This window comes from Centruroides vittatus, unplaced genomic scaffold, assembly GCF_030686945.1.
Source record: "Centruroides vittatus isolate TY-2023 unplaced genomic scaffold, ASM3068694v2 contig_273, whole genome shotgun sequence".
NCBI classification, from domain to species: domain Eukaryota; kingdom Metazoa; phylum Arthropoda; class Arachnida; order Scorpiones; family Buthidae; genus Centruroides; species Centruroides vittatus.
Window position 1 is genome coordinate 1486287 of NW_027121739.1, and position 25961 is coordinate 1512247.

The 25961-nt window shown below is 32.2% G+C and overlaps 1 protein-coding gene across 4 annotated transcripts in view; it reads right to left on the reverse strand.

The window, feature by feature from the left end:
• The window catches only part of LOC136971877 (transducin-like enhancer protein 4), a 133446-nt gene extending 126890 nt beyond the window's left edge, over positions 1 to 6556 (reverse strand). For 2 of the 4 annotated variants that reach the window (XM_067266394.1, XM_067266393.1), the window contains exon 1: positions 6421 to 6556. In XM_067266394.1, the coding sequence (XP_067122495.1) occupies positions 6421 to 6462 (42 nt within the window). In that variant the 5' untranslated portion in view covers positions 6463 to 6556. The remainder of the gene's footprint in view (positions 1 to 6420) is intronic. The other 2 variants (XM_067266397.1, XM_067266392.1) reach the window with 1 other exon arrangement.
• Between the last annotated feature and the right edge of the window lie 19405 nt (positions 6557 to 25961).

Below are 25961 nucleotides of genomic sequence, written 5' to 3' on the forward strand. Positions count from 1 at the left end.
GAAAATTATCTAAAGTAAACATATTGGCTAAATCTGTTTGAACTCTAGCAAAGTTACCTTTATTATTATTTTAAGTTATGATTAATTTAATAAATAATCAACCATCTATGGGACCACCTCAAAATTTTCATTTCTTTCCTTTCTACACTTGTATCTTCCTGTCTTCCTACTTTTTTCTTTTTATTGGAATTAACCTGTCATTCTTTCTCTTCTAATCCTACTCTTCTCAAATCTCCCTCTCAGGACCAGATTTAGCTTGTGGCCTTAAGCTTCAACATATGAGGCCTTTCCTCCTATACCATATAATATGGTAATAAATTTAAATAATAAGCTTCTTAAACTGGAATATAATTTAGAGTTCTAGCCTGTACCAGCAACAATTTTTTATTTATCAAATGTTTTTGGCTATCTTACTAGCCAAGGATGGCTACTAAGATAACCAAAAATGTTTCATAAATAAAAACTTGTTGTTGAAACAGGCTAGAACTCTTTAAATAACTTTAAATGAAAATTTCTATGATGTAACTAATTTAGTTTGCACAAATCCAGCTTTGTTCCTCTCCTTGCATAACTGTATACTTCTTAAATACTAAACATCTTAGTTTTTCAATTAATGCTTTTTGAATACTTTGTCCATTGATCAGAAGGGGTCACTAATATAACATTTTTAACAGTTTGTTAATAAGATTTATTTTTGTATTCAATAAAAACATTAAAAAAAAGCCATTTTACTAACATACCTATCACTGATATACCAAATTTTCAGAAAATGCTACAATATAGTTTTTTCCACTGTAGATAAACTTTTCAAATTAATAATTAATTTGAATTTTATAAAAATATCCATTAACAGCTAGCAAAAAAACGCAGTCAGTTTCTTGCTAATTAACAAACAATTATCTAATAAGACGAATAAAAAAAATAATTTAGCTGGATTTTTTTCTCAACATCTCAATTTGATACAATATTTGTAGGCTTCTTGATTGATCAGCAACAAAAACAAAAGAGTGGACAATGAAAAAAGGTATATGTAGACAAAAAAACTAAAAATGATAATAGTGTTAATTACTCGGCACTTAAAGTTTGTCATCTATTTTAATGTAATTCACAGATTTCTATTAAAGATACAAACAAATCAAAAGCTTCTAAACAAAAAAAATAAAAAAATAACTAACTTGAAATCATTTTTTAAAAAAGTGCATTTTCTCCCTGGTCAATAAAAAATTTGTAATTGATGCCATTGCTGTTTTTATTAATTAGCGCCACAATTTACTGTATTATTCATGGTCTCTGTCTTCATTAAAGTAATCTTCTAAATATTTTAGTAAGTGTAGTGCAATACTTTAAACGATTCAAACAAAATATATAAGTACCCATTCAGATACAGAACTAGAAATGAGTACAATTTTTAATTTACACCCTGCAAAAACTTGAAGATAAAAAGAAAAACGAGTTAGAAAGGAAAGAGATTATAAATCTATATTATCATCCAATAATAATCAAATAACTTCCAATACAAAATCTTTTTTTTTATCGCCAACTTATCAGTAACTAGTTTCCGAGGTACTATCAAAGCCCTTGGGCATCTCCCGACAATTGGATTTAAATTGCTAGTTTGGCCTTGATCAAAATACTCGACTGCGTAACAAAAACTCTCCGCTTAATATTATAGCTTTAATCAATAGGAGAGTTCATAACAACTTCTTTAAAGTTCATAATAAAACTAACTATGATTTGAAGACTCCCAAGAGAGATATTTAACAAGACAATAAAAATTAAAAATAAAATTTAAAAAAAAGCTATATGAATAAAATTTTAAATTACTCTCTTATTTTTCTTCATTCTCTCTCTCTTTGTATTTATTCTATTACCTTATAAATTTTTCATTGCAGTTTATTCCTGACATTTGTAATACTTGCATGATTTACATTTTAAATTACTATTATTGCTTCTGAATGAATCGTCATTTATCGGTAGCCAAAGAAACAGAGAAATAACAAACTGAGAAAGTCATTTCACTAATTAATATTTATATATTTTATTTCCCAGATAAAAGATTTGTCGTTAATAGTTTTGGTCAAATAAACACTTCTCACTTTTATAGTTTCTTGAAACAGCAAAAAATTTAAATTAAACTATTACAATTTTGCTTTTATATCATAAATTTACAATATGTTTTAAATAACTTTTCAAAATATTTGTTATCCAAATACAAATTTCTTCATCCATAGTCTTTGTAAAAGCAAAATAAACTTCATTGATAATTGTTACAAACTCTAAACAGCAAAAACACTGTTAACATCACATTAAAATTGTTTTGTTAATACAAATCACACAATAATCATTTTAAATCTTTAATTATACAGTAACAATATTTAACATTATTCAGTCCAAAATAATTATTTAGCATTCAATTTTCTAATGATTCTAACAATAAATCATTATATAAACTCTAATAATGTAATTTATTCATCTGAGTATTTGTTGTTTGATATGTAATTAACTTTAATTAAATTACAATTGTATCTCATAACTTTATATATTGATTGTCATTAGTAATTAAAAGAAAAAAAAAACATTTATTTAGTACATTCTCCATTCATTCATCCAAGAATTTTCAAAGAATATGTCTCACCTCACTCCTGAAAATTCTAAATATTCAAGAGTTTTAAAGACACATGTAATCATGAATCCAGAAATTGTGAAATAAAGAAAAATATTGGCATATTTGTAATTTTATCATTAAAACAATAAAATTAATCCTTACAATGATTTAAATATTAAACCAGAAATCTCTTATAAAATAGCAATCTTATGCAAATACAAAACAAATAGTCTATTAAGAATGTATCAACCTTATTACAGAAACTCCTCAAAAGTAAATCCACTTTAAACTGTTTTTTCTTTGAGTGAAAAATTTTTATAAAGCCCTAGTCATTCTGTACAATCAGCCTGAGAGAACTAGAACAAAAAAACATTAAGACTCAAAACAAGTTTTTTCTCACTGACACCTGACGACAGGTGTATCAGGACCACCACATTGAATAACCTATCACACAATTAAATATCCTGATAATGTAATCATTACATAAAAACAGAGGATATAAAATAGTATTTCCACTTCATTGCTTTTCTTGTAAAAGCTTTATCAAATATATAAAATAAAGGTTTAAATTTATATAATTTTTCCATATTTTATTAAAAGTTTGTCTTTCTTCCAAGCTTAAATGTGTATAAATTAAAAAATCAGATAAGCAGATATACACAAAAATTAAAGAACTCTTCACTAAATGCAATACTGTACTATAAACAAAATACATTTAAATGTTATACATTATAAGCTGAGTAATACGACTCTGCAGTTTCAAATGAACATTAGAATACAACTTAATAGCTTAAAAATTCATAAATACCATAATAAAATTATATATGTGCATATATATAAAACTTTTTAATTATTGCTTACAGTGTATATTAGTTATAACTGATAGCAGGAATGTATAATAAAATATTTTACAAACTACTGTTTAATTCAGTTATGAATCAATATTGTTTATAAACACTAAAGTATATATGAGAATAGCACAGACTTACAATGACTATAAAAGCATTAATCTAACAATTACAATAGTCTGAATTATATAAATTTTTATGCTTGAGAAGAAAAAGGCATTATGGATCTTATAAATAATATATATTTCTTTTCATATAACAACATATGAGATTTATAGAATCAACAGTAAAAATGTCAACTGCAACATAAAACCACAAACACACAAAGTTTTCAGGAAATTAATTTTTGTTATCCAAACGTAAGTAAGCGACAATAAATATATTAATTATAAAATAGCACTCTCCAATTAATTCTTATACCAATAATTGGTTAATCTTCTAAAATGCAAACTTTGATCGATCCTTTCATTTACATTATTGCTTTCCAGCCAACCCATTTTAAAACTTAATACGTGTAACGATACAGTATTACTTTCGCTACAATAAATTATTACGAGATTGAACAATACAGAAATGCTTTGTTTATTCTATATATTTTATATAATAATGGTTTGTTTGTTCTGCACCTTCTAAATTTTAATATCGTTGAAAGGAAAAAATTTTTTCCCCGACCGGTGCGAAAAAAGAGGAGAAAAAAGACTTAATCCCATTTAATAGTTCGAACATATTTGAATAAAACAATATTTTAAATGCTACGAACTAAATCATTTAAACAGTTTAAATTAATGGTGTTTTAACAAAATTTCATTACTTTAATAAGATTTAAAAATTTGCAATAAAATTAAATCTTTAAAGAACCTCCTTTCCGTGAATATTTTCTACAAAATAATTGAATTTTCCTTTAAAAAAACAAAAAGATTACTTTATGTGCTGTTTAAAACACATTCTCTACACATCAAGAGACTTTAAAAACCTTAATTTTTAATATATTATTACTCATACTCAAATGTTTTATAGCTTACATAAAACTTTTATTTCTGTTTAAAAAACTTTCTTAAATCATTTAAATATTAAATTAATATTTAGATAAATGTTTCAGCATAACTAATAATTATACACTTTAACGAATATACTAATTTTCTAGGTCTCAGCTTTTTTATTTTTTTATTTTTTGCTCTATTAAACAACAGATGTTTGAATATTACAATCTTAAACATTCATGTAGTTAGATACATCAGTTTAGATCATTTTATAGCTATGTATGCATATAATTATAATATAAATTTTATCAATTTACTGTCTTAACCTTTACTTCTATCTAACAAAATAGTCATATTTTATATTCTTGAGTAATTTTTTAAAATATTAAACATTTCTTTTTCATATATTCTAAGAGATTAATAATATTAACAACTATTATGTAGTAATAATATATACTTTATGGCTCTACCTTTTCTCTAGAAATCTGCCTCTCTCAAACCACTTAAGTGGATTGAATGGATGTCATTTAGCAGAGATATTCTGTTTACAAAGTAAAGCAGTAGTATATAGTTTTCGTAACTTCTATCTGTTTTTGACAATAGTTAAGAATAAACTTCAGTTATTAATCAAAGCAATTGCCAATCCGAAGTATTTCAAGTTACGAGCTTTTTATATAAAGGTGCATGATTCACTATCATGCATACATATTACATAAAGGGTAAATTAATCTCTTTATGCCTCAGAGAGGGGAAAAAAATAAGACATCCCTGCACCGGACTCTTGATTAACTATTATTATATCTGTAAAACTGTGGCAGCACAGAGATAATAATTACATTTATCAACAGATCATAATCAGCAATTTAAATTCATCTGTTACAATAATAAAATTACCTATTCATACTTCTTTAATCAAGATGCAAATGTCTATTGAAAATTATTACTCAGGATGATGAAGATAATAAGTTTCCCAATTGTTCAACAAGTGTGAATGTATGTTATTTATAAAAAAAAAATAATAATAAAACTAAGAAAAGAAAGAAAGGGAGAAAGGTAAAAAAAAAAAAAAGAAAGAAAGAAAGCTTCTCTAATCAATCTGCATTGTATTAAAAGTCTTTCCTGGCTTCAGGTGTACCTGTAAAATGAATGGGTATGGTCGTTGCTAACTACCTATTCACACGTGTGGTTATTGTTTCCAGCAGTAACGTGGGGGCAAGCAGAAGGGAAGTGAGCAGGTGTGCCACGGACCGTAACCTATCCACGCAGACGTCCAGGGGTTAACATTTCGCTGGCTCACTTCTGTGAAACGAGAGTTTCTACAGCCTATTATATTATTCGATCCGCTACGCTAACTCATCAAACTGCTTAATACCCGTCTCCACTATAATTAACAACTATTCTTAAATCACTGTTTCTCTCTGCAGCGATGGTATGTGCGGTATTCGATGATGTTGAGTCGACACACATCATCATCACTCCTGGCTATTTATTTAACTGGCAAACGAGTCGAAATGATCGACGTTGTTGGGCTTTACGGAATTTATAACTAAATAACACTTAAGTTTCTATTCTTGATATCTATTCCATTGCTAACTAAACATGTTTCTATAGAGTTTCTACGGGGAAAAATATGATAAAAATTATATATTTATGCGTACAAAAAACCGAATCCTGTCGGTGTAACAGTTGGATGATTTCACATACTTCCTGCAGGCTACTATAACGTCAATCTATTTTCTGTCTAATACGATAATATGACCTAAACGACGGGAAGTCGTCCAGGTGACCTTTTTTTTCCCTCTGCAACCGGTACAAAGTGAATAGAAGTCATTTAGAGATAGGAGCTAAAAGGGATTCTCACAAAACGACAGCGTAAACGGCTTGAGAAAACAACAGTCACAAACCATTTACTCTATCTGCAAATACGTTAAATCGAACAAACAAGATACAATAATTAATATAAAGTATTCAGTGAAGTCATTCTCACCCTTAAACGATCGATATCTTCAAGCACACTTAACTGATACATCCAGAATAACGTTACAAATCTTTTAAAATGGTTAAAGTATCACTTAAACCAATTCGAAGGGAAAAAATTTTTTTTCCTTTACTTCTTAAGCACATGGTCGCATTCTCGCGGCAAAAAGTACATCATACGCAACGCCAAAACGGCAAGAAATAAAAAATACATTTTTTAAAAGTAAAAATGTTTAAAATTTTATTTCGTAATAAAAATAAACACTTCAAAACATAATAATAATACTCAATTAATAATTGTTTATATTCTGGAATACATTGACTTAAATTAAATATTTGAGAAAATAATATTATATATATAAGTGCCATTAAATAAACACTCGAATTGCACTTTTACAATAGGGAACAATAGCGTACAAAAGCCACTCTACCGGGTATCAGGTTCATTGCTTCAATTTGTCTTGTAAGATAAGCAAAATAAACAAAAAAAAGTTTAATGCGAAAACGTCCTTGATTGTTATCCTATACGGGAATTCCGGTTTAGACACTATAAATATGACGAAAGTTTTTAAAATGGGATATTAGGTGGTTCGAATCTCTTTATCACCGACACGATTTGTCATAATAGATTCGGTACACATTTTAACGCCTCGCAACGTGATTTACAATCGTGACAAGCAAGAAATTAGCATAAAGTGCTAAACAGTTGAAAACAAAGAGAAGGCGAAGTCTTCGGGCAAAAAACGAATTCGAACCCATTTAAACCGGTTAACGATGCGTAAAACATGTTCTATTATCTGTTAAATGCATAGATGAAAAGCCACGTCGGGGTTCGAACCCGAATTAAAAATAAGTATTTGAAGTAATAAACTAAACTTGTAAAAGATGTCCATAATCATTCCAGGAAATGCCACTTTTTCGAAACTCGACATCCTCCTTTTTAAAATAATAATAATAATAATAATGCCATATTATGACAACAACGTTTAATAAGATAATTACCCATTTATGTTTCATTAGTTACGAGTCTTGCCATGCTTAAAACACGAGAAAGAGAGAGAAAAAAGAAGGTAGCTAAAGATATTGATAGTGAGATTTCCTTCTATGCATTAAACCGGTTATGGTTGTGATATATATTAGTCACGACTTCATTAGTCGCGTTCGAAAATTGTAAGATATTTGTATCCCACACTTTCGATGGTTAAGCATTGTACATGTACATCTCATTACTCGATGTTACCAATTGCCATCTACTCATTTAGTCTCCAATTACTACATAGAGCTGCCTTCAAGGAATTAATATCAAGAGTGATTAGAAATAATCAGTTTAATTATGGCTTGATAAGTCACATCCTTTCTTTTGTTATTTTTAGAATGTTTTAATTTTATGAAGTTTGGGTGTTTCCCATACTTAAATTAGTGGTATAAATTAACTACTAGTTATCACATTATTCGTTCAAGAAGAGGGGAAAAAAGAAGATAAAGAAAAACAAATGATACATGCTTGAAGCGAATAAAAATAACGTTTACGAAGCTATTTAGACAGGTTAAAATGCCCTTAAAAATTCATTTAGTGGTTAAGAAATAATTATAATTAAGCGGTTTAATTGTAATTATATTTTTATGCACTATTTTGAATGAGAGTAACGTGTGTTCGGTAGATAGAAGAGAATACATAAAAACGTCACGTTCACATGAATAAAAAAAATGGTTACCAGAAAAAAACCACAGCAATATAGAAAATTATTCATGGGTTTGCATGTGTATTATAAGTGAAAATTAAGTATCTTCCGCTAGTATTTTGCAAACATACATGCTATGAATAATTATGAACGCTCGCTTAACGTACAAGTGTTGCAACCACATATAAACAGGTTATTAATTTTTACAAATGTTATAAAACTCTTAGGCAATGTATAAATATTCAAAAATTTCACAATTTCACGCGTAAAACCCTCCCAAAAAAATCAAACACAACAAATCAAGCAGTCGACTTTAAGAACACACGATTTACCGCACGTTAAAGCAAAAAAAAATAACTCTTTATCGATCCCGATAATTTTCAATTAATTAAATATTCAAATTATGTGGTATGCAATCGACGAATACCTTATATACGAGTATATACTGTATTTATATATATGTTACGTTTATACGTACGTGTATCGAACAACTGTTCCCAATTGTCTTTTCCTATTGTTGACCCGCACACAAATTACAACCCTTACTAACCAGTAATTGCTAAGAGGAAAAATAATAATAAAAATATACAGTAACGCTTAACCGATTTCCCAGTAAGATTAAACGCGTTGGGTTTTGAAACGACGCGTTAAAAATAAATAATAAATTTTTAAAAAAAGAAAAAACTTAAATGTACCGAAAATAATAAAAAGTCGAAGCGAAAAAATCGTGACGTATCCGTTAGACCACGTGTCGACAGTTTACCAAAGGAGACGATGGTAAGCGAGCGGCCATGTTGGCAACCTCTGATAAAAAGTGGCGTTTAAGCCGCCAACAACCCGTAAGCCAATCAAGTTAGGCGATCGAACCCGGTACCGATCACTTATGGAAGCGTTTTAGTTGCGTAACACACCCCCGAACGGCCGTGTGTGGCTTAAAGACCCGTTTTGTGTAGCCGAGCCACAGATCGGATGGAGCGAGAACGGGCGGGCAGAAACGCATAGGAGATGGTAATTTAGTAATTAAGACGGGGGCAACTTACCGGATGGCGAGCTGGATACATGGCGGAGGACCTAATATGGCATCCGAGTTTTCGCTACTACATGGACACGATACTTCTTTGTTCGCTAGGAAACGACGCCGTCTTTCTGTTGTTGGTGACGTCGGCCGCCCTTACAAAGGGATTGCTGGTTGATGCTACTCCAACTAGGCACAGCAGTCAACTACTGACAATGAAAAGCTCTCTGATTGCAACGAGCTGTAGCGTGACTCGGCAAACCAATGACAATAGGCAGAACTTTTTTAGCCGGCGGGAAAGCTGCTGCTCCTTCCTATCGCTTTCACGTTTCTTAGTAATAACAGGGCGCAAGTACTGTCCTCGGTCGGGTTGGTCGGTGGTTCGGGTCCCGACAGCACCGTGTCACTGCACACTATCCATAACGGAGGTGGAAGAAGAGGCTAAAAGTCGTAATAACCCGTAGCTTGTTGGATGCTGTAGAAGACCAGATACAAACCATCCGAGCCTGTACGACAAGAGCGATTGCGGATATGCCCTCACCATATACGGAACGTTCAGATTGGCTTAATCAACAAACATGACTGTTCTCTCTCTTCACCGGAGTGTACCACGTGGTACGGGCACAGACACATCATCCGGCCAGGGCTCGGTTGACCAATAAGGTTGCACAACCCCGCAAGCTCCGCCCGAACGGTCTACGTTTAGTATTTAACTAACCTCCTTGACAGCCAGCCATCAAAACCACGTGGTGTGCGGCGGTGCTGTCCTTGCTGTTAATGTGATTCAAACACTTGGCGGGGGAGCAGCCAAGCGATCACCCCGGAGAGCTGGATAATTATACAGGGCTTGATGTTGCTTTTGATGAGCACTTGAGCGTGTAGTGTTGATGTTGAACAAATGTTCGGAGGCTTGCCTCGTAAGACTTGTTTTTCACGTAGGCGGCCTTTTACACATTCTTGCGTCTTTCGGATAGATTTATTTCACTGCAGGCGCTAAGGAAAATATTATCCTGTCACAAGTGCACTTCACACCCGTTCCCCCTTTTTCCGTGGCTGAGTTTCTCTCTTTTTGTTTCCTCGCCCTTAAACTGCAGCTCGGAAAATCGTGGCGTAAAGACCTCATAAAGTGGAAACTAATCAAAATAAACACGGCTCTCTACGTAATTAGCAGCGTGTCAGGCTCCGACCATCAGGGAGTCCGTAGAGAATCGCTGTAACGACACTATAGGGAGTGTAGGGTTTGTACGGGTAGGGACTTCCCATCGCGCTGGCAAAGAAGTGTGTGTTCCGGTCAGCGAGCACAACTCACCAGGATCTTCCATTAAGACAACAAAAGAATGACATCAATTACGGAAACGGTACAAAAGGAGACTTGGCCAAATCCTCCTGCGTGTAGGAGGGAGTGTTACCGGATTTCTGTTACCATTTATCGATGCCGATATAACTCCCCACCCCTGAGTCAATATCTTCGTTACAAAGTTTTCTTCCCCACTAATCAGATTAGACCCGGAGTGACCCGGACGGCACTCACAGTCGTCGCCACACTGATAGTCGTTGCCGGACCCCCGCGCTAGTCCGACACACCACGTGCTTTTGATGGCAAGCTGTCACCACTCCTCTCGTCCAATCCGGTCGACGTGGGCGGGGACTAGTAAGTGGAGATTAGCAGGCGCCGACGGTTCCTCCCCTTCTGTGTTGTCTCACAAGATGATAGAACTGACGACGCCTAGACGGTTTGCCCTTAAAACTGTTATGTTTCACTAATTGTGAATGAAAAAGTACCCAAACCTGTTCCTTGGCAGCGCTTGGGAAAATTCGTCTTTAATGCGTCTAGTCGCCATCGCCGCGGGGCGTCGCGTCGCGTCGCGCCGCTCCCATAATTGTTCCGTTAGCAAAATAATAATAATAATAATAATAATAATAATAATAATAATAATAGTAAATCTGTTATTAATATCGGAATAGTTATTTGGTTTGTATTAATTTAGCTTATCTGGTGTGTAAACAAATTGCCACAAAGACGAGAAGGGGAGTAGCGTTGGGTGTTGACAATGGCCCAAGTGGCTCGCTTAAGACGGATAGTGGGGTAGGTAGGCAAGGCAAGGACTATAATTAATGTAATTAATGAGAAATACTTGGCAGCCAGTAGCTTCTCCTCTACAACTACCAGCTGGATGTAATCTGATAGGCGCTGCCAACAGCCAAGAATTTCCAGATGAAAGCTATAAGGTCGGACTGTCTAGCACTGACTTTCAAGAGGTGACAAAGAAACCTACCCCAATGCCACTCAGTCAATAGAATTTCAGAAATAGCTTTCTACTACTACTACTACCACTACTACTCGCTCTCCCTCTCCTTCTCTTCCCCCTACTCTCGGTTTTTTCCCCTCTTTATGAACTGTTTCCTTAATTGTTTTGTTTCTAAACTTTTTCTCGGTGTAATTTTACAGTTTCTTTTTTTATTCCTGTTAATATTAGAACATCTCTTACGAGCTCCTTTAAACGTTTTTCTTTTTTTTCTCCCCCTGCGCGTTAATTGATGTAAGACATGTAAATTGACGACATCTTTAAGAAACTTGTGCTTGTCGTTTCGGGGTTAGAAATTGATAATGAGCCTTCGCTAAGCAACAATTTTGGAGGTGGGCCTGTTGATAATTATACTTTCAAACAGAATTATTCTTTTAGTAAGCCTACAATTTCTCGACTAGAAAAAAAAATGAAAGATTTAAATAATGTAAATTATACAGGTAAGCCTTGCAACAGGCCTTGAAATAGTTTAAATTCAGGAGCAAGAAATAATGTATTTTTTTAAGGGATTTAAAATGTTAAAGGCCTTTTATATTATAATTATAATTAAGGCCTTAAGAAAAATGCCTTTGAAGTAGGCACAATGGCCTTTGAAAGGCGTTAATTAGTAAGCTTTTTAAAACGTGTTTTCGAGAAATTAACACAGATTTACATTTAATTTAACGGTATTCAGCAACAGACCTTTAAATCCGAGCTAATGCCCAGCGATTATAAGGCCTGGCCACTATAGAAAAATGGCTGCATGTAATATACATGAACAAGGCGCTCGGAGCGACATCATTCTGCGAGGGGATCATTAAGTGATCTATAACTCGAAGGTTAACTTCTCTTTTTAACGCGTAGCGCCATCTATCGAGTAAATTTGCATAATTTATTTTTTATTAGCCCACTAATTAACTCGGACAATAAATTTCGAATGCATTCGCCTAAAGAAACATTGAAATAATTTTAAATATAAAAAAAACCAATTAAAATAGGCAAAAACGCGCGAAAAAATCAAGGAAGATAAGGGCACGTATATTATACGCAGGGCTTTAATGTGTATTATCTTTAAAGGTAGGCAAAAAAATGCTATTAAAAATTGAACATTATACGAGTAGAGAGAGAGGGAAGGAATTCTAAAATTACTCTCTTCAAATAAAATATTCTACACTGCTCATGTAGAGGAAGAAGTGGAGAAGGTAGGAGGATATGTGCAGTGTATAAAAGAAAAAAAATCTGAGCCGAGCGAAAAACATGGATCATTAGACATCGCAGACTTGACAGAGGATAATGTAGCTCCAGAAAGTCGCAAGGAGGACAAAACTATCTTGGCTGCAGCGAAATTACATCAGGAATGGATTTTTCAAAAAGTTCCACTTCGCATGCACCAAGTGTTCCCAATTCCAGGATGGAATAGTGACAGTTCCTTAAGGTATGTGCTGAATACTGATACACCTCAGACACACACACGTACTGACATACACGCGCTTCTCTACTTTAATGCGCGTAACATATATTAACGCGTGTTACTTAAATTCGTCCGTATGTCTGCCCTCTAGAGAATATGATTAATAACTGCCTCCATTTAACAGGAACGAGGGAGTTGATTTTATACAGAATTTTTTCTTTTTTTAAGCTATTTTACGCTCCTCGGAATTGGGTGGTCCTTTCATGCTGCGGTTTAAAATTTAGGTTAATGGTTTTGGGGTCCGGGTCGGTGGTGGTTTTCGTCAAGGTTGACCTCTCGACCTTTCGGTAGTGTATTTTTTTCTCCTCTGTCTCTCTCTGTCTTTAAAGAGGGGTAATTCTAATTGTAGGCGACTATGCTAAACGCCTTTAAAATTTCCTCTCTCTCTCTCTCTCTCCCTCCTCTTCACTGGTATGCGTACATTGCTTGAAGATGCTGCACTTATTATGTAAAACGTGCTGGAGAATATCTTATTTCGTATAAAAACTTCACGAGAACTATCTTAACAACACTACAGAATACTTAAAGACACTGGGGAGCATCTAAAGGAATAGTGAGAAGCGAAAGACCACAATCATTAGTGTGCAAAAGTATACGTTTCTAGCTAAATATTAAACACGAGTAGTTTTTATAGTACTGGAAATTATAGTTATTTTTCTATATATTTTATTTTTTTCGTGCAGTATTATCAAGAGTACTATCACTAATAATCTCATAAGAGAATTAACAAAAGATCCTCTTTATTGTCAGTCCCAAAGAGGGTGGAGAAAAATTCTTCGAAAGGCTCTGCTATCTATTACATTGACAGTTATATTGTACGTTATCTTCACGAACTATACCACCCACACTCACTTTTTCCCCTGGAGGATTGTTCATACTGGCAACACAAAAACTCTAGCCACTTTTATTGGTTGACTGTATGTTTGCCATAATTCTCATCATCTTGAGTAGACTATATATATATATATAACAAACTTATCATCATAAATGCCTATAATTGTTTCTTTAACGCTTCAAATCAATATGAGGTTTATTAAATTAATGACCTAATGGCACTTTTTTCATTGCTAACAATTTATGATCCTTCATACCTATTGATTTTTTTAAATATATAACATGTTTGTGTGCCTACAGAGGATTTGGATATGCCTACTTTAATAAAAAGGACTTGGCACGAATAATTGTTTATGTAATAGATTTGGTATGGCTAGTTCTGTGCACATCAGAGGGATTTGATTTGGCTTATCTAATTTTACATACAACAGGGGCTTGATATATCTGATTCTATGAAAAGAAAGAGGGCTTGATATATCTGATTCTATGAAAAGAAAAGAGGGCTTGATATACCTAGTTCTATATAGGCCTACAACAAAGGGGATTTAGTGTAATAGAATACATAGGAGAGGTGAGAAATGTTTTAAAACACTCAAGACTCAAATCATATTATATTTTTACTAAATTTACATCTCACTTTCAGATTTATTATTGAAAATTAAATTTCAGATATAATGCATTATTGTTTAGATCATTATACCAGATTATAAACATAATTTTATGGAATAAATGACATTTGAAAGTTATCTCGTTTATAGATTAGCTATTAAAGTATATTGTTATACAAATAGATGATCACTACTATGGTACTATCACTATAAATTGTGTTGCTACTACAGTAATGTATCAGCAACTACCATATTAGGCTTTCATTTCAATATTAATACCACAACTTATAACTATGCCATCATTACACTCCTATGCAATGCTACTACCATAACATAATTCTAGGGCTTAATATTAGAAGCAACACAATTAAGTTTATGTTACTATGATTGCTTTAAATACATATTTACTCTCTAAACTTTTACTACTTATTTCCCTACAGTATACTAAACAAAAATTTCATTAAAAAAGTATTAAATTGAAGCATAGAATCACAAGTTTGGAAGAGAAATTGATGGCCTAACTCTTCCTGATGTATAATTAATGCCCATTAAATATTCCTACATGTAATAAGCACAATTTCCTCTTGGTAAATAACTTAAATATGTCATAATTTTTAATTATTTAATTTTTCTAATTGTGGACATTAATTTAAAACTGTGGCTAGTAGGAGTGGAAGTCTGTAGCCATTATGCAAAACAAATGGTTGACCCCATACACATTCATATACCTTATATAAGCATATATAGATGCTATAACCAGAATAATGATTCACCATTTTAACTCAACAGTCATTTATCCCAGTTTCTAAACTGACAGAAATATGAGATTAGTCATTACCAGAAGATGAGTTCCCATGATGACTTTATCTCACATTTCTAATTTATGTCTTTAATTAAATCACTAGGCATATTTCTAAATTAACAATTTCCCAGACAATTTTGCTACTGATGCCTATGGGCATGAGTGTTTTATGATTCTTCCTTAGTTAAATTCCTTAAAGATTATGTGGAAACAACATTATTAAAGTAGTTGCCTTCATTAATTAATACAGTTTTCTTCTTGTTTTTTTTTTATTTTTTAGTTTTTAATTAGATAATTTTAAGCATTAAGGCATGAATTTTATGAGTTTTTATGTGTAATTTCTTAAAGGCATCACTAATCTACAATGTAAAAACAATTGTAGGAAGTTGATGTACAGTACTTTCTTAAAGAAGAATTGTAGGGTTATCCAAATTCTCCTCATCATCATCAAAATTTTTTCTTAATTAATTCTAAAGGGTGATTCTATTTAAGGAGTAGTAACTTTTAGTAGATTAGATCTATCTAAAGCAGAAGCTTCTAGTAGCTTAGATCTATCTAAAACAGTATCTTTTTTAGTACCTTATATCTAACGAAAGGACCAGTATATAAACTCCCAGATTATATAAAATGCTGTTTCATCAATAAATTTTGATATACCCAAGCTCATATTTTGATCTCTGGATTGATAGATTCGCAAACAATAAATTATCTGAAGCATCCATTCACAGATTTTATAAAAAGTAAAGCTTTTGATCGTGTGTAAAGCACTAGAAATTGTAGATCAGCATGTTTTATAATACAAAAAACATGCGGTTTTTCTATCAGAACGTTTGAAAAATGGTTCAATATTTCCGATGATCTAGCAACACAGGGGGAGACTTTCCAGCAGGAGTCCCTTTTAAGCAAGAAAACAGAGGAAAAAAAAAAAAAATTCAAAGTTCTTCAGCTTCATCAAGCTATAAACTTTCTTAGAAAGGTTCTGTTGGCGAACAATTGCGTTCCCAAGCCTTCTATCTATGCGGTCAGGGTGTAATGAATGGCTTATTTAAGTGGTCTTCCTTTATTGCTTTTGAATGTGTCCTGGTGGTGCACCACGTGTCTCGGACAGACGGCACAGCCAGCCTATTATTAAATAGAGGGAGTTAATGTGTTCACCCGTCTCACTCGTTCACCACTGCACTCATTTGCATAAATGTTAATATCGACATCCCGATGGTATTTTGCATGTTGATGAGAAAATACCACAAGCAGCCTGTGTTTTATGTAGTTGACCCTCTATCTTCTTCTTCGTCGTCGTCTTCTTCTTCTTCTATTTTTTTGATTTTTTTTATTACATACTTAATTTGAAATTTATTTATTTCCTTCTAAAACTATCAAATCTTGTTGCTGGTATCAGTTCATTCTTGTTCACTTGCTGTTTTCTTTTCTAGAAATGATTTTTCAGGGGTGAGAGTGCTATCTTAATCATGTTTTCTATCGATTTGTGCCATCTTTTCCTTTTAAATACAGGGATGAAAAGAAAATATCATTATTTCTTATAGTTCTAAATAACTAATATTGTTTCCTAGGGCTGGATACAATGAATTCGCGAGTTAACGAATGATCTGACTGGTTAGATAGAAAGTAACAAGGAAACCATTAGAGACTAAGATGATAGGTTTAGACTAGGAGAAACTAAGTAGGAGAGACTAGAGATCAAGAACTAAGTAAAAAAAGGTAATAGAGTCGATAATGAAGAGATAGAATAGCAAGTGAAAGCTTTAGAAAATTGGGCATTTGAAGAAAGGCGTTAAAGTAAGTAGATGAGAGTGTGTCGTAAACAATTCGATAGTAATTGAAGAACTAGATAATGGTCATTACACTAGACATTAGCTCAGAATTTAAAAACAGAAAGAGGAGTTGCCTCTGGAGAAATACAAAAAGAGGCTTCCTCCTACCTTCTCATATGAGAAAGATGAAGGCCTCTTTAGAAGAAACAGGCTTTAGTAAATAGGACTATGTTGAAGTTCTTTACTCTCAATCTAGTTTAATGTTAGCCTTCAAGACTCTCTACACAGATAAAAAAAAAAAAAGGACAGGAAAGTAATAGAAAAACCAAGTAAACAAGTAGATCTTTCGAAGAAATCTATAAGAAAAGCAGTAGATAATCATTAAGAAAGGCATTGAAAAAAAAAGAAATTAAAGAAAATAAATAGAAAAGCATCGGAAAAACAGGATAAAAGGCTTTAGAAAGTTATCTACTTAGACTTTTACACCATTCTTCTATCCGAACACACCACGTAATAAATACGCTCGGTAGAAAGGCTCGAAGTACACAATATTATAAAATAAATAATTAATTAATAATCTATTTAAGTTAAGAAAATATAGACAAAAACAGTGAAGAATAATTCAGTAAGAGGGGAAAAAAATAGCTAGAAAGACGAGTGAGTAGCGAGAGAAAGAGAGAGAGGGAGGAAGAAATGCATTGTAGTAAATAAATAGGAAGAAATTAGAGTAACTAGATAGGAAAGCATTATAGTAAATAAACAGAATGGCACTACAGCAACTAAAGAGAGTAGACAATACACCAAGCAAGGGAATAACAAGACAACTTCTACTAACGAGTGATCGCTTAATAAGTGAATTGATGTAAAAATCATAAGTTGCTGATCAAGATTTAAATTGCTAAAAATAAAAAAAATAAAAGAAATTGGTTCCTTAAAGAAAAAAGCAGAAGTAAAAGGGGGAGGAGAGATTGAGAGTGAAAAATAAAATAAAATAAAAAGTAAAAAAAAGGAAAGTCTATACCTGTCTTAAAAAGCTGGTTTTCCGATACCATCTTAGTTGAGTGACCACAGAGGACAACTTGACAGCTCACAAAGAATTCAATTAGATGTTTAAAATGTTGTTGGAGAACTTTGACTTTTCTTGAAGAATTTTCCAAGTTATAATTGTATTACACGATCGAAAGGTATAATATAATAAAAGCTTTAGTCGATTTTTATAATTATGTAAACACATTTTTATTTCTCACCTCTTTAAAAATTAATTTAGATAATTAATGGTTTTTCTCCTTCGTTTTTTAAAATATATATAAGTTATAACATAAAATTTTTTCTCGACATTTCGATAATTTTAATTAAGAGGAAAATTCTTTATTATTATTTTTTTTCTTAGCAATTTTTACTTCATTTATTTGCGCCAATACACACGATTTTATTATATATTTATAGGCTTTTTAATGCATTAAAATGTTAAATATATATTTAATTTATGATAAACTTATAACAGTTCGTATACGTGATTTATGTTAAATGTTACTTATTCCTGTAAAAATCGCTTTTAATTTCAGTAGAGTGCATTTTGATGTCGGCACGTTTCCTCAAATATCTTCAAAAATATTAAATCAATCTGTATACAAATTTGCTGACTATTTAAGAAGATTATCAGTAAATGAAATATAAATTTTTTTTTAAATATCTCCTACCGTTAATTCTATACACGGATATCAATTTTAAAGAATTTTAACGTAATTTACTACCTTAATAGCAAGAGGAGGAAAAAAAACTTGTAACAATTAACAAAAATACGAATAGGATATTTAATAATATACTTAATAATATAAATAAGTATAACATAATTTACGAAATTAATCTAAAATTCACGGGTTAAATATTATAACAAGGACAGATGTATAATGTTTTCGCTAGCTAAATTCATTAATTAAGAGAAATTTAATGTTTCTCCCTCTTTCATTAATTAAAGAGAACGATATTTTAAGTCTATTATAAAGGGTAAAGAATAAAAATTTCGATGAGAAACAAAGAAAAATTAAGTAAAAACAAGAAAAAGAAAAAATCTTGAACATATTTATCCATGTCTAATCATAGCTTAAGTTAGATTCTGTAATTACCACCTAAAAATCTCTTCTTTACACAAAGAGTAACTGTTTACTAGAGATCAATAATGACCAATGTTTTCTACCATCTTGGTTAATTAACAACCTGCACGGTCACAAAAGGCTCAGAGGTATAATAATTAGCCCCTTGAGTGGTGCTTTTTCCTTCAGCATCTGAAGCATGAGGGAAAGCACGCATTACAGGATTGATTGTTCCATAAAATGATTATTATGACTTTATCGCTAGAGATTTTTATATTTTTCTCTTTATATAACAATTCTTAAATGTTTATAAAAGTTTATTTTTATTGTATTTTTAAATATTTTTCTTATTAAGCATTTTAAGCGTTTATAACTCTAAAATTATTTTTAAGCTGTTTTAAACATTTTAAATACGAATTATTTTTATTTAAATAATAGAAAATGATTTTATAAAATTGTTTAAATTTATATAAATTAAATATATTTAGGGATATTTAATCAATTTAAGCTCTAGAAGCTTTAATAATTCTATAAAATAATGGAATTACTATACGATGCTTCTATAGCATTAACCTTTGATTATACTTTTAAAATTTATATAACCGATAAATTATTAAATTTATATAAAAGTTAACGATAAAAATAACACAATTTAAATTTAAATAATTAATTTTTATCATAATTTAAAGAGAAAAAATAAGGTTAAACGTGTTTAAAACGGTGCAGAAGAGCAAACTAGCTATTTTCATTTGAGCACAAAATACATTTTTCTAGTTCGTTTCGAATGCAGAAATAATTAAATTAAACCATGCAAAACATCCTAAAGCATCAGATAACGCTTCATTCATGGATGATAAGGATGCAGTACGGATCTAACAGAAGAAAAAACAGCAAAGTAATAACGTGTTTACTAGCATAAATCTAGCCGAAAACATAATAAAAGACCTCCCAGTTAAGAGATCTTCAAATGATGTAAGAGGAAACAAGAAAGAATAAAAAAAAGAAACTATTTCCTCATTAAATTCTGTCTTGGGGAAGTATTTTGTTTGAAATGTAAAACAGTAGCTACGGAGCTATCGAGTAAATTCGGTGCGCCTCAGTGGCTATTGAAAGAGCTATCAGTCGTAGTCCACACACACACACACACACATCACTGTTAATGCTAGTCTGGGTAGGGGTAAGGGTGGGTTATTTTTTTCTCTTTCACCTTTAAAAACTTTCGTAATTGCCATAGGAAACGATTCGTGGCATCATTAAAGAGGTACCCGCCTAAAGTTACTTTTGCCTTACTCTTAATGAACTCCTGCTCAATAGAAAAAAAAGAGGGGGATAATGCATCGTTGCATAAAAAGAAATTTCTTTATTGCACACTTTCGACTCTATTTGTCTTTAACTGATTTCTGTTATAAAACTTCTTTTACTTGAAACTAATTCAATTATATAAATCCCGAAAATTCTTAGCTATTTTAAAAGCGATCAACTACAAACCTCGTCGATTTTCCCCCCTCTGTTGTGGGTGAAATTACATTCAGATTCAAATTAGAAGAAGAGAAAAGAGAGAGAAAAGACGTTATTAAATTATTTTTTGGTCGTTGACTTTCCTTTATCTCACTGTTTTCTATTTTAGTAAGGAACAGCGGAGAAGCATCATCATCTACATAAGAATATACAGCATCATTTAGGACGGAGAAGCATCAGTATCGGAAAACTGTATGGTAGATAACGTGTAGTAGCATCTTAAAGAGGGAAAAAAGGTCTTATCACTCATTAACTTTTCTTTATTTTATTGCTTTAAATAAAGAATAGCGAAGAAAGCCTCATCATCTACGCGAGAACGTGTAGGATCGTTTAAGGTAGAGAAGCATCAGTATCAAAAGAACTGTATCGTCTGTACAGTGGACATCATATAGTATCATCTTAACAGGGAAAAAGAGCTTTACTACTCATAGATCATTATTTATATCAGCTTTAGTAGTCGTAGAGAATCATTTATAATAGAATAAAGCATTAGAAGACTGAGATCTATAACAAAGGAAAACGCGTCATCTGTATCTGTAAAGAGCTTCATCATCTGGTATTGAGCATCGTCTGTAACAGAAAAGAGCATTATCTCTAATAGAAAGAAAGAGCATCATCATACGTAGCGGAAAAAAGCTTTATTATCCATAGAGAATCATTGTGTGATAAAGAAAAAAAGCATTAGTAGACTGTAAAAAGAAGGTGTTTTCAGGCACAGAGCCTTATCGAGATGGTAAAAAATTGCCTTAAACCGTAAAACATTACATAATATATGCCTCAAAACTAAACTGAAAGGCTCAAGCAAGCAACGAAACCTTACATTTCCATCTGATTAGGCCATAAAGCTATCCTCTTCGACTATTCATTCTAACACATCAAGCCTTAATCGACTATAACTCTTTTATAGCTATTAACACAACCTTTCTCTTTACACTGCATCTTTAACAACTTTACACTCCATCTTATTCTTTCGCAGCATCAAATTCCTCGTCATCGAACATCCCTAGTTACTTAACTTCATTTTTTTATAGCCTCAAATCTTATAATTCAACCTAGATCTTCTACGACGGAATCATCTTTAGACATTTAGAAAAATAAATAAATAAGTAAATAAATAAATTCTCCCAAGAAAGCGATCATTAATAAATTTTATTATCGCACTCGGAAGGTCGATCCTCCATCTTTAACTATTCATTTCTCCTTATAAAACCTTGTAAAATCCATAGCAGAAGTTTAGATATCTCGTAAGACATAAGTAAATCACCTCCATCAATTCAGAGAAAAGAAAATGGGGGGATGCAAGAAGGAGAAGAGAGCAAGGAAGAGTAGGGGAGAAGTAAAATAAAAAAGAAAGATAAAAATAAAAGAAGTAAAGGCGTAAGAACTATCCTTAATTCGAATCTCAGCTAGCGCAAGACATTCCATTCTTATATTCTTTTATTCTAACCCAGTAATTTCTGCCAGTCCACGATCAAGGCATATCGTTACTCGGATGCAGGAGCTTCTCCTCCACTTCATTATCACATAAATAACGGGTTATTTTCGCGCTGTGCTCTGCTTGCAACCCCCCTTCTTCAGCCTCCACCCTCATGCGATGATGGAAGGTCGCCGTGAGAATCATTCCGCATAAGTTGAAGAACGGAATTTCCAGAGTCCCGGATAATAGAGTCCCGACGGTGTACGGACGTGATTTATCGCACCCGTTACGGCTCCATCAATTTTGTAGTATGAATGCGTTCTATTTCATCGCTTTAACATGTAAATGCTCTCTCTTATTCAGATCTCTAGTTGTCCGGGCTGAATAAATTGGTGCAAGCACGCAGTGGGAGAAGCACGGCAACGACTTTCCTGCACCATATCTCGATCCTAATATGGGCGCTTAAACGGCGTAGTTGGCGCATTTGACCCCCCTTTTTTTTGGGTTCTACCTCCTCCTCTCCTCCTACTCTACTCACTAGTTAGATGCATAAAAATCAATGTTATCCATAATTTATAGATGCGTTGCTGTCGGCTAGTTGTTTAATATGGCGGTGCACGGAGGAGAAGATATTTAATTCTGCCGAGGTAGCTATGCAGATTGTAGTAGTCGACTGTCAAAAGGACTGTGTGAACGGCAGTAGGGAATGCCATTAGATATGGAAGCAAAGCGCCATTTATCTAAATAACTAGTTGGTTGTTGCTTGGCGACTATACTGCATCACTTCTCGCTCTCTCTCTCTCTCTCTCTCTCTCGTACTCTATGAGAGTCGCGTTGTACTTGTCGTGTTTAATTCATTGTAAACGGAATTTGCGTGCGATAGACGACTTGTTCCCGTGTGTCTTGCCTCTCCAGCTATTCAATAAGGTCATTTAGAAATTGACGTCTATCACCTCGACCCCGTATAAAGCGGATACTTTGCTCAAAGTGAAGATCATTTTTCACATCTACTCGCTTGATTTATATATATATATATATATATATATATATATATATATATACATACATATTCCTATCGCTTAGGGGGGTATAGAATTAGTCCGTGTACTTTATCTACCTTTTATCGAGTTCGCGTGATTCTAGAGCGTTGTAGACGGAACGGAATTAATTTCTATCCTACCTGGACGTGTCACGAAACCAACTCGTGAGAATGGTGTAGTTAGGAAGGATTTCTTACTTAATTATTAATTGACTTAGTTCAATGTGTGTGTGTGCTTTGTAAAAATAAATCTAGAATTTATCTAAAGATATAATTTAACGTTTTGTTATTCGATTATTTAATTTATTTTATTGAGAGTTTTAAGTGGAGGATGGTTTATATCTAATTGCTTTTACTAAAATTGTCAGATATTTGATACTACGGTTGTACTGGCTTGTGAAATGGGAAGAAGATAAACTGGTGATTCTTTAAATTTCAAAATGGTAGCTGATTTAACACAGTTTTAGTCCCGTAAAACGTGCTGCTACAGGCCTTTACTGAAAAGCATTGTGTGAACTTCTACTGTAGAATGTCTAGCATATTACAATAGACGTAAGGCAGTCTGGCTACAGATTTATAATTACTTTACTTGTGTTTACGCATCAATATATCTTCCTTGAGCTTCCTGTATATAATGATGGAAGGAGCATTCCATTGCAAAACATTTAGGTAGAAGATAAGCTTTCTTGATAATGATGCAGTAAGATATTCTACAGTTAAAATGATACAAATTTTAATAGTAGAAGCCTCCTAAATTCATGAAACAAAGTTTTATTTAAGAGGTACTTCAATATACACTCTTAAAACTGGCCTACAAATGACAGTCATAGGCCTATCACTTATAAATCAATCAAACTCTAACAGTATAGAGCTCCTAGAATAATTTTAAATATATTAATTAATATATCAGACCTATAATTTTTATATATCAAGACAATTAATTAATTAAAGATTTATTTCGATGAATTTTTTATATAACAAACCCATATTTACTTGTAGAAATACCTACAAAACTCATAAAATTAACATATTTTACATAATTTTAAGCGCATCTACAACTATAAATTCATAAAATCTTTGATTAAAACTAATGAAATAACCTAAAGAAGATATATTATCTGATATGAAGATATCAAAATTATGTATATAATTACAGGGTAGGCTTGTGCATCCTCTATTTATAGAGGATATATACGTCTACTAGTGTTAGAGGAAACTATAGGCTTATAACATTTATAGGCCAACATTTATAGAAGTACAGTACACTTTATAGGAAACCATTTATAAGCCTCTAGAGGTCTATTTATATTTATAGGCCAACATTTACAGGCCTGTAGCATATATCGAAAACCGTTTATAGACCTATAGGCCTCCAACATTTACAGGAAAGCATTTACAAGCCTACCCTGTAGAGGGTAGAGTTAACCATTTATAGGCCTGTAAATTCATTTACAGGCCTTTTATAGGCCCTTAGAAAAGGTTAGAATAAGATTAGAGCAAGCCTTTTATAGGCCCGTAACGATTTTAAACTTTAAATTTAAAAAAATAAATTCAAGTTTTTTAATCAATTTTCATACAGAAATTCATTACAAATTTATTTAAATTTAAAAAAAAAATTAATGCAAAAGAATTGAATAAACTTTTAATTTTTTAAAACATTTTATTTTTTAAAAATATATATATATATATTAAATACAATTTTAACATGATATTTATTAATAAATACACTAATTTAATATAATTTACAAGGCGAAAAATAAAAAATAAAATTTAAATTAAAAATAAAAATAAAGATTTATATATATATATATATATATATATATATTATATATTAATTTTGTTTTGTTCTTGATCCATTGATAGGCATATGGAAATCACAAATTCCATAGCGGGATTTACATATATATTTAATTTCATCGAATAAATATGTATATATGTAAATTAAAATCGTCAATGTCGTGAACTTCAGAATTTTATATAGCCTATTTGAAACGTACAAAATAAAAAGGAAAAAGAAAAAAAAAAAAAAGAACAAAAAAAGAACAAAAATCCATTGTTGAAAGCGCGAGTATGCAATACATTGTTGAAATATACAGTAAATAAACCTATAATGTCTCTAATAGTTAGCACTTAAACACCTGACACTGAAAGTGTTAAACGGTTTCCACAACGGTTTATAGCTCAACACTCGAAAGACTGGTGCTGCCATCTAGCGTATGAAACTGTCGTAACCAGTCAATTTTTACACACTACTCTTTTTTTTTTCTTCCGCTCCTCTCTCTTAAAAGGGGAGAATAAAGAGCTACCAGTTTAGGTCGCGCATGCCCTTTAGGATGGCTTCCACCCCTCTCACTGTCTTTTCTCTTTCTCTCGCCCCCTCGAGTGTTGTAGGTCAAATCTGTATCCACCGCAATGGCGTCTGTCGGCCGTGAATTTTTCATTAGACACTCCCTAAACGAAGAAATCGAAGTTGAAAAAAAAAGAAAGAAAAAAAAGGAAATGTTCTTCCCCAGAGACCGATAGATCCGAGGGCGGGCAACCTGCATCTTGCACCAATTACAACACCGCGTTTCTATGGTAACAGTAATGGATTTCGTACCCGAGTCTAAAATTTATCAAACACTTTTACCCCGGGACAGATATACAATGTCATTAGCTGAATAAAGAGTTAGGAGTTTTCCTTTTTCTCCCTTTTTTTTATCGTGTCTCTCTATTTCCTTTTCTCTCTCACACATCACATTTTCTTTTCCTACTTTTTTATTTTTTTTATTTTTATCCTTCTTAAATTTTTTTTCTCTTTCTGATTTTTCACTCTTTCTGATTTATTACTCTCTATTCTCTTTCCGTTCCTGGTATCTTTCGTATATAGTTTGTTCTTTCTCTCGTTTTCCTATTCTTATACCCATTAACACGTGCTGTACTTTATACAAAATGTAAGTGAATATAATTTTCATATACATTAAATAATCCTCCTCCCTAAACGTAATCAATTAACTCCGACAAGACGATTTGGCCCTC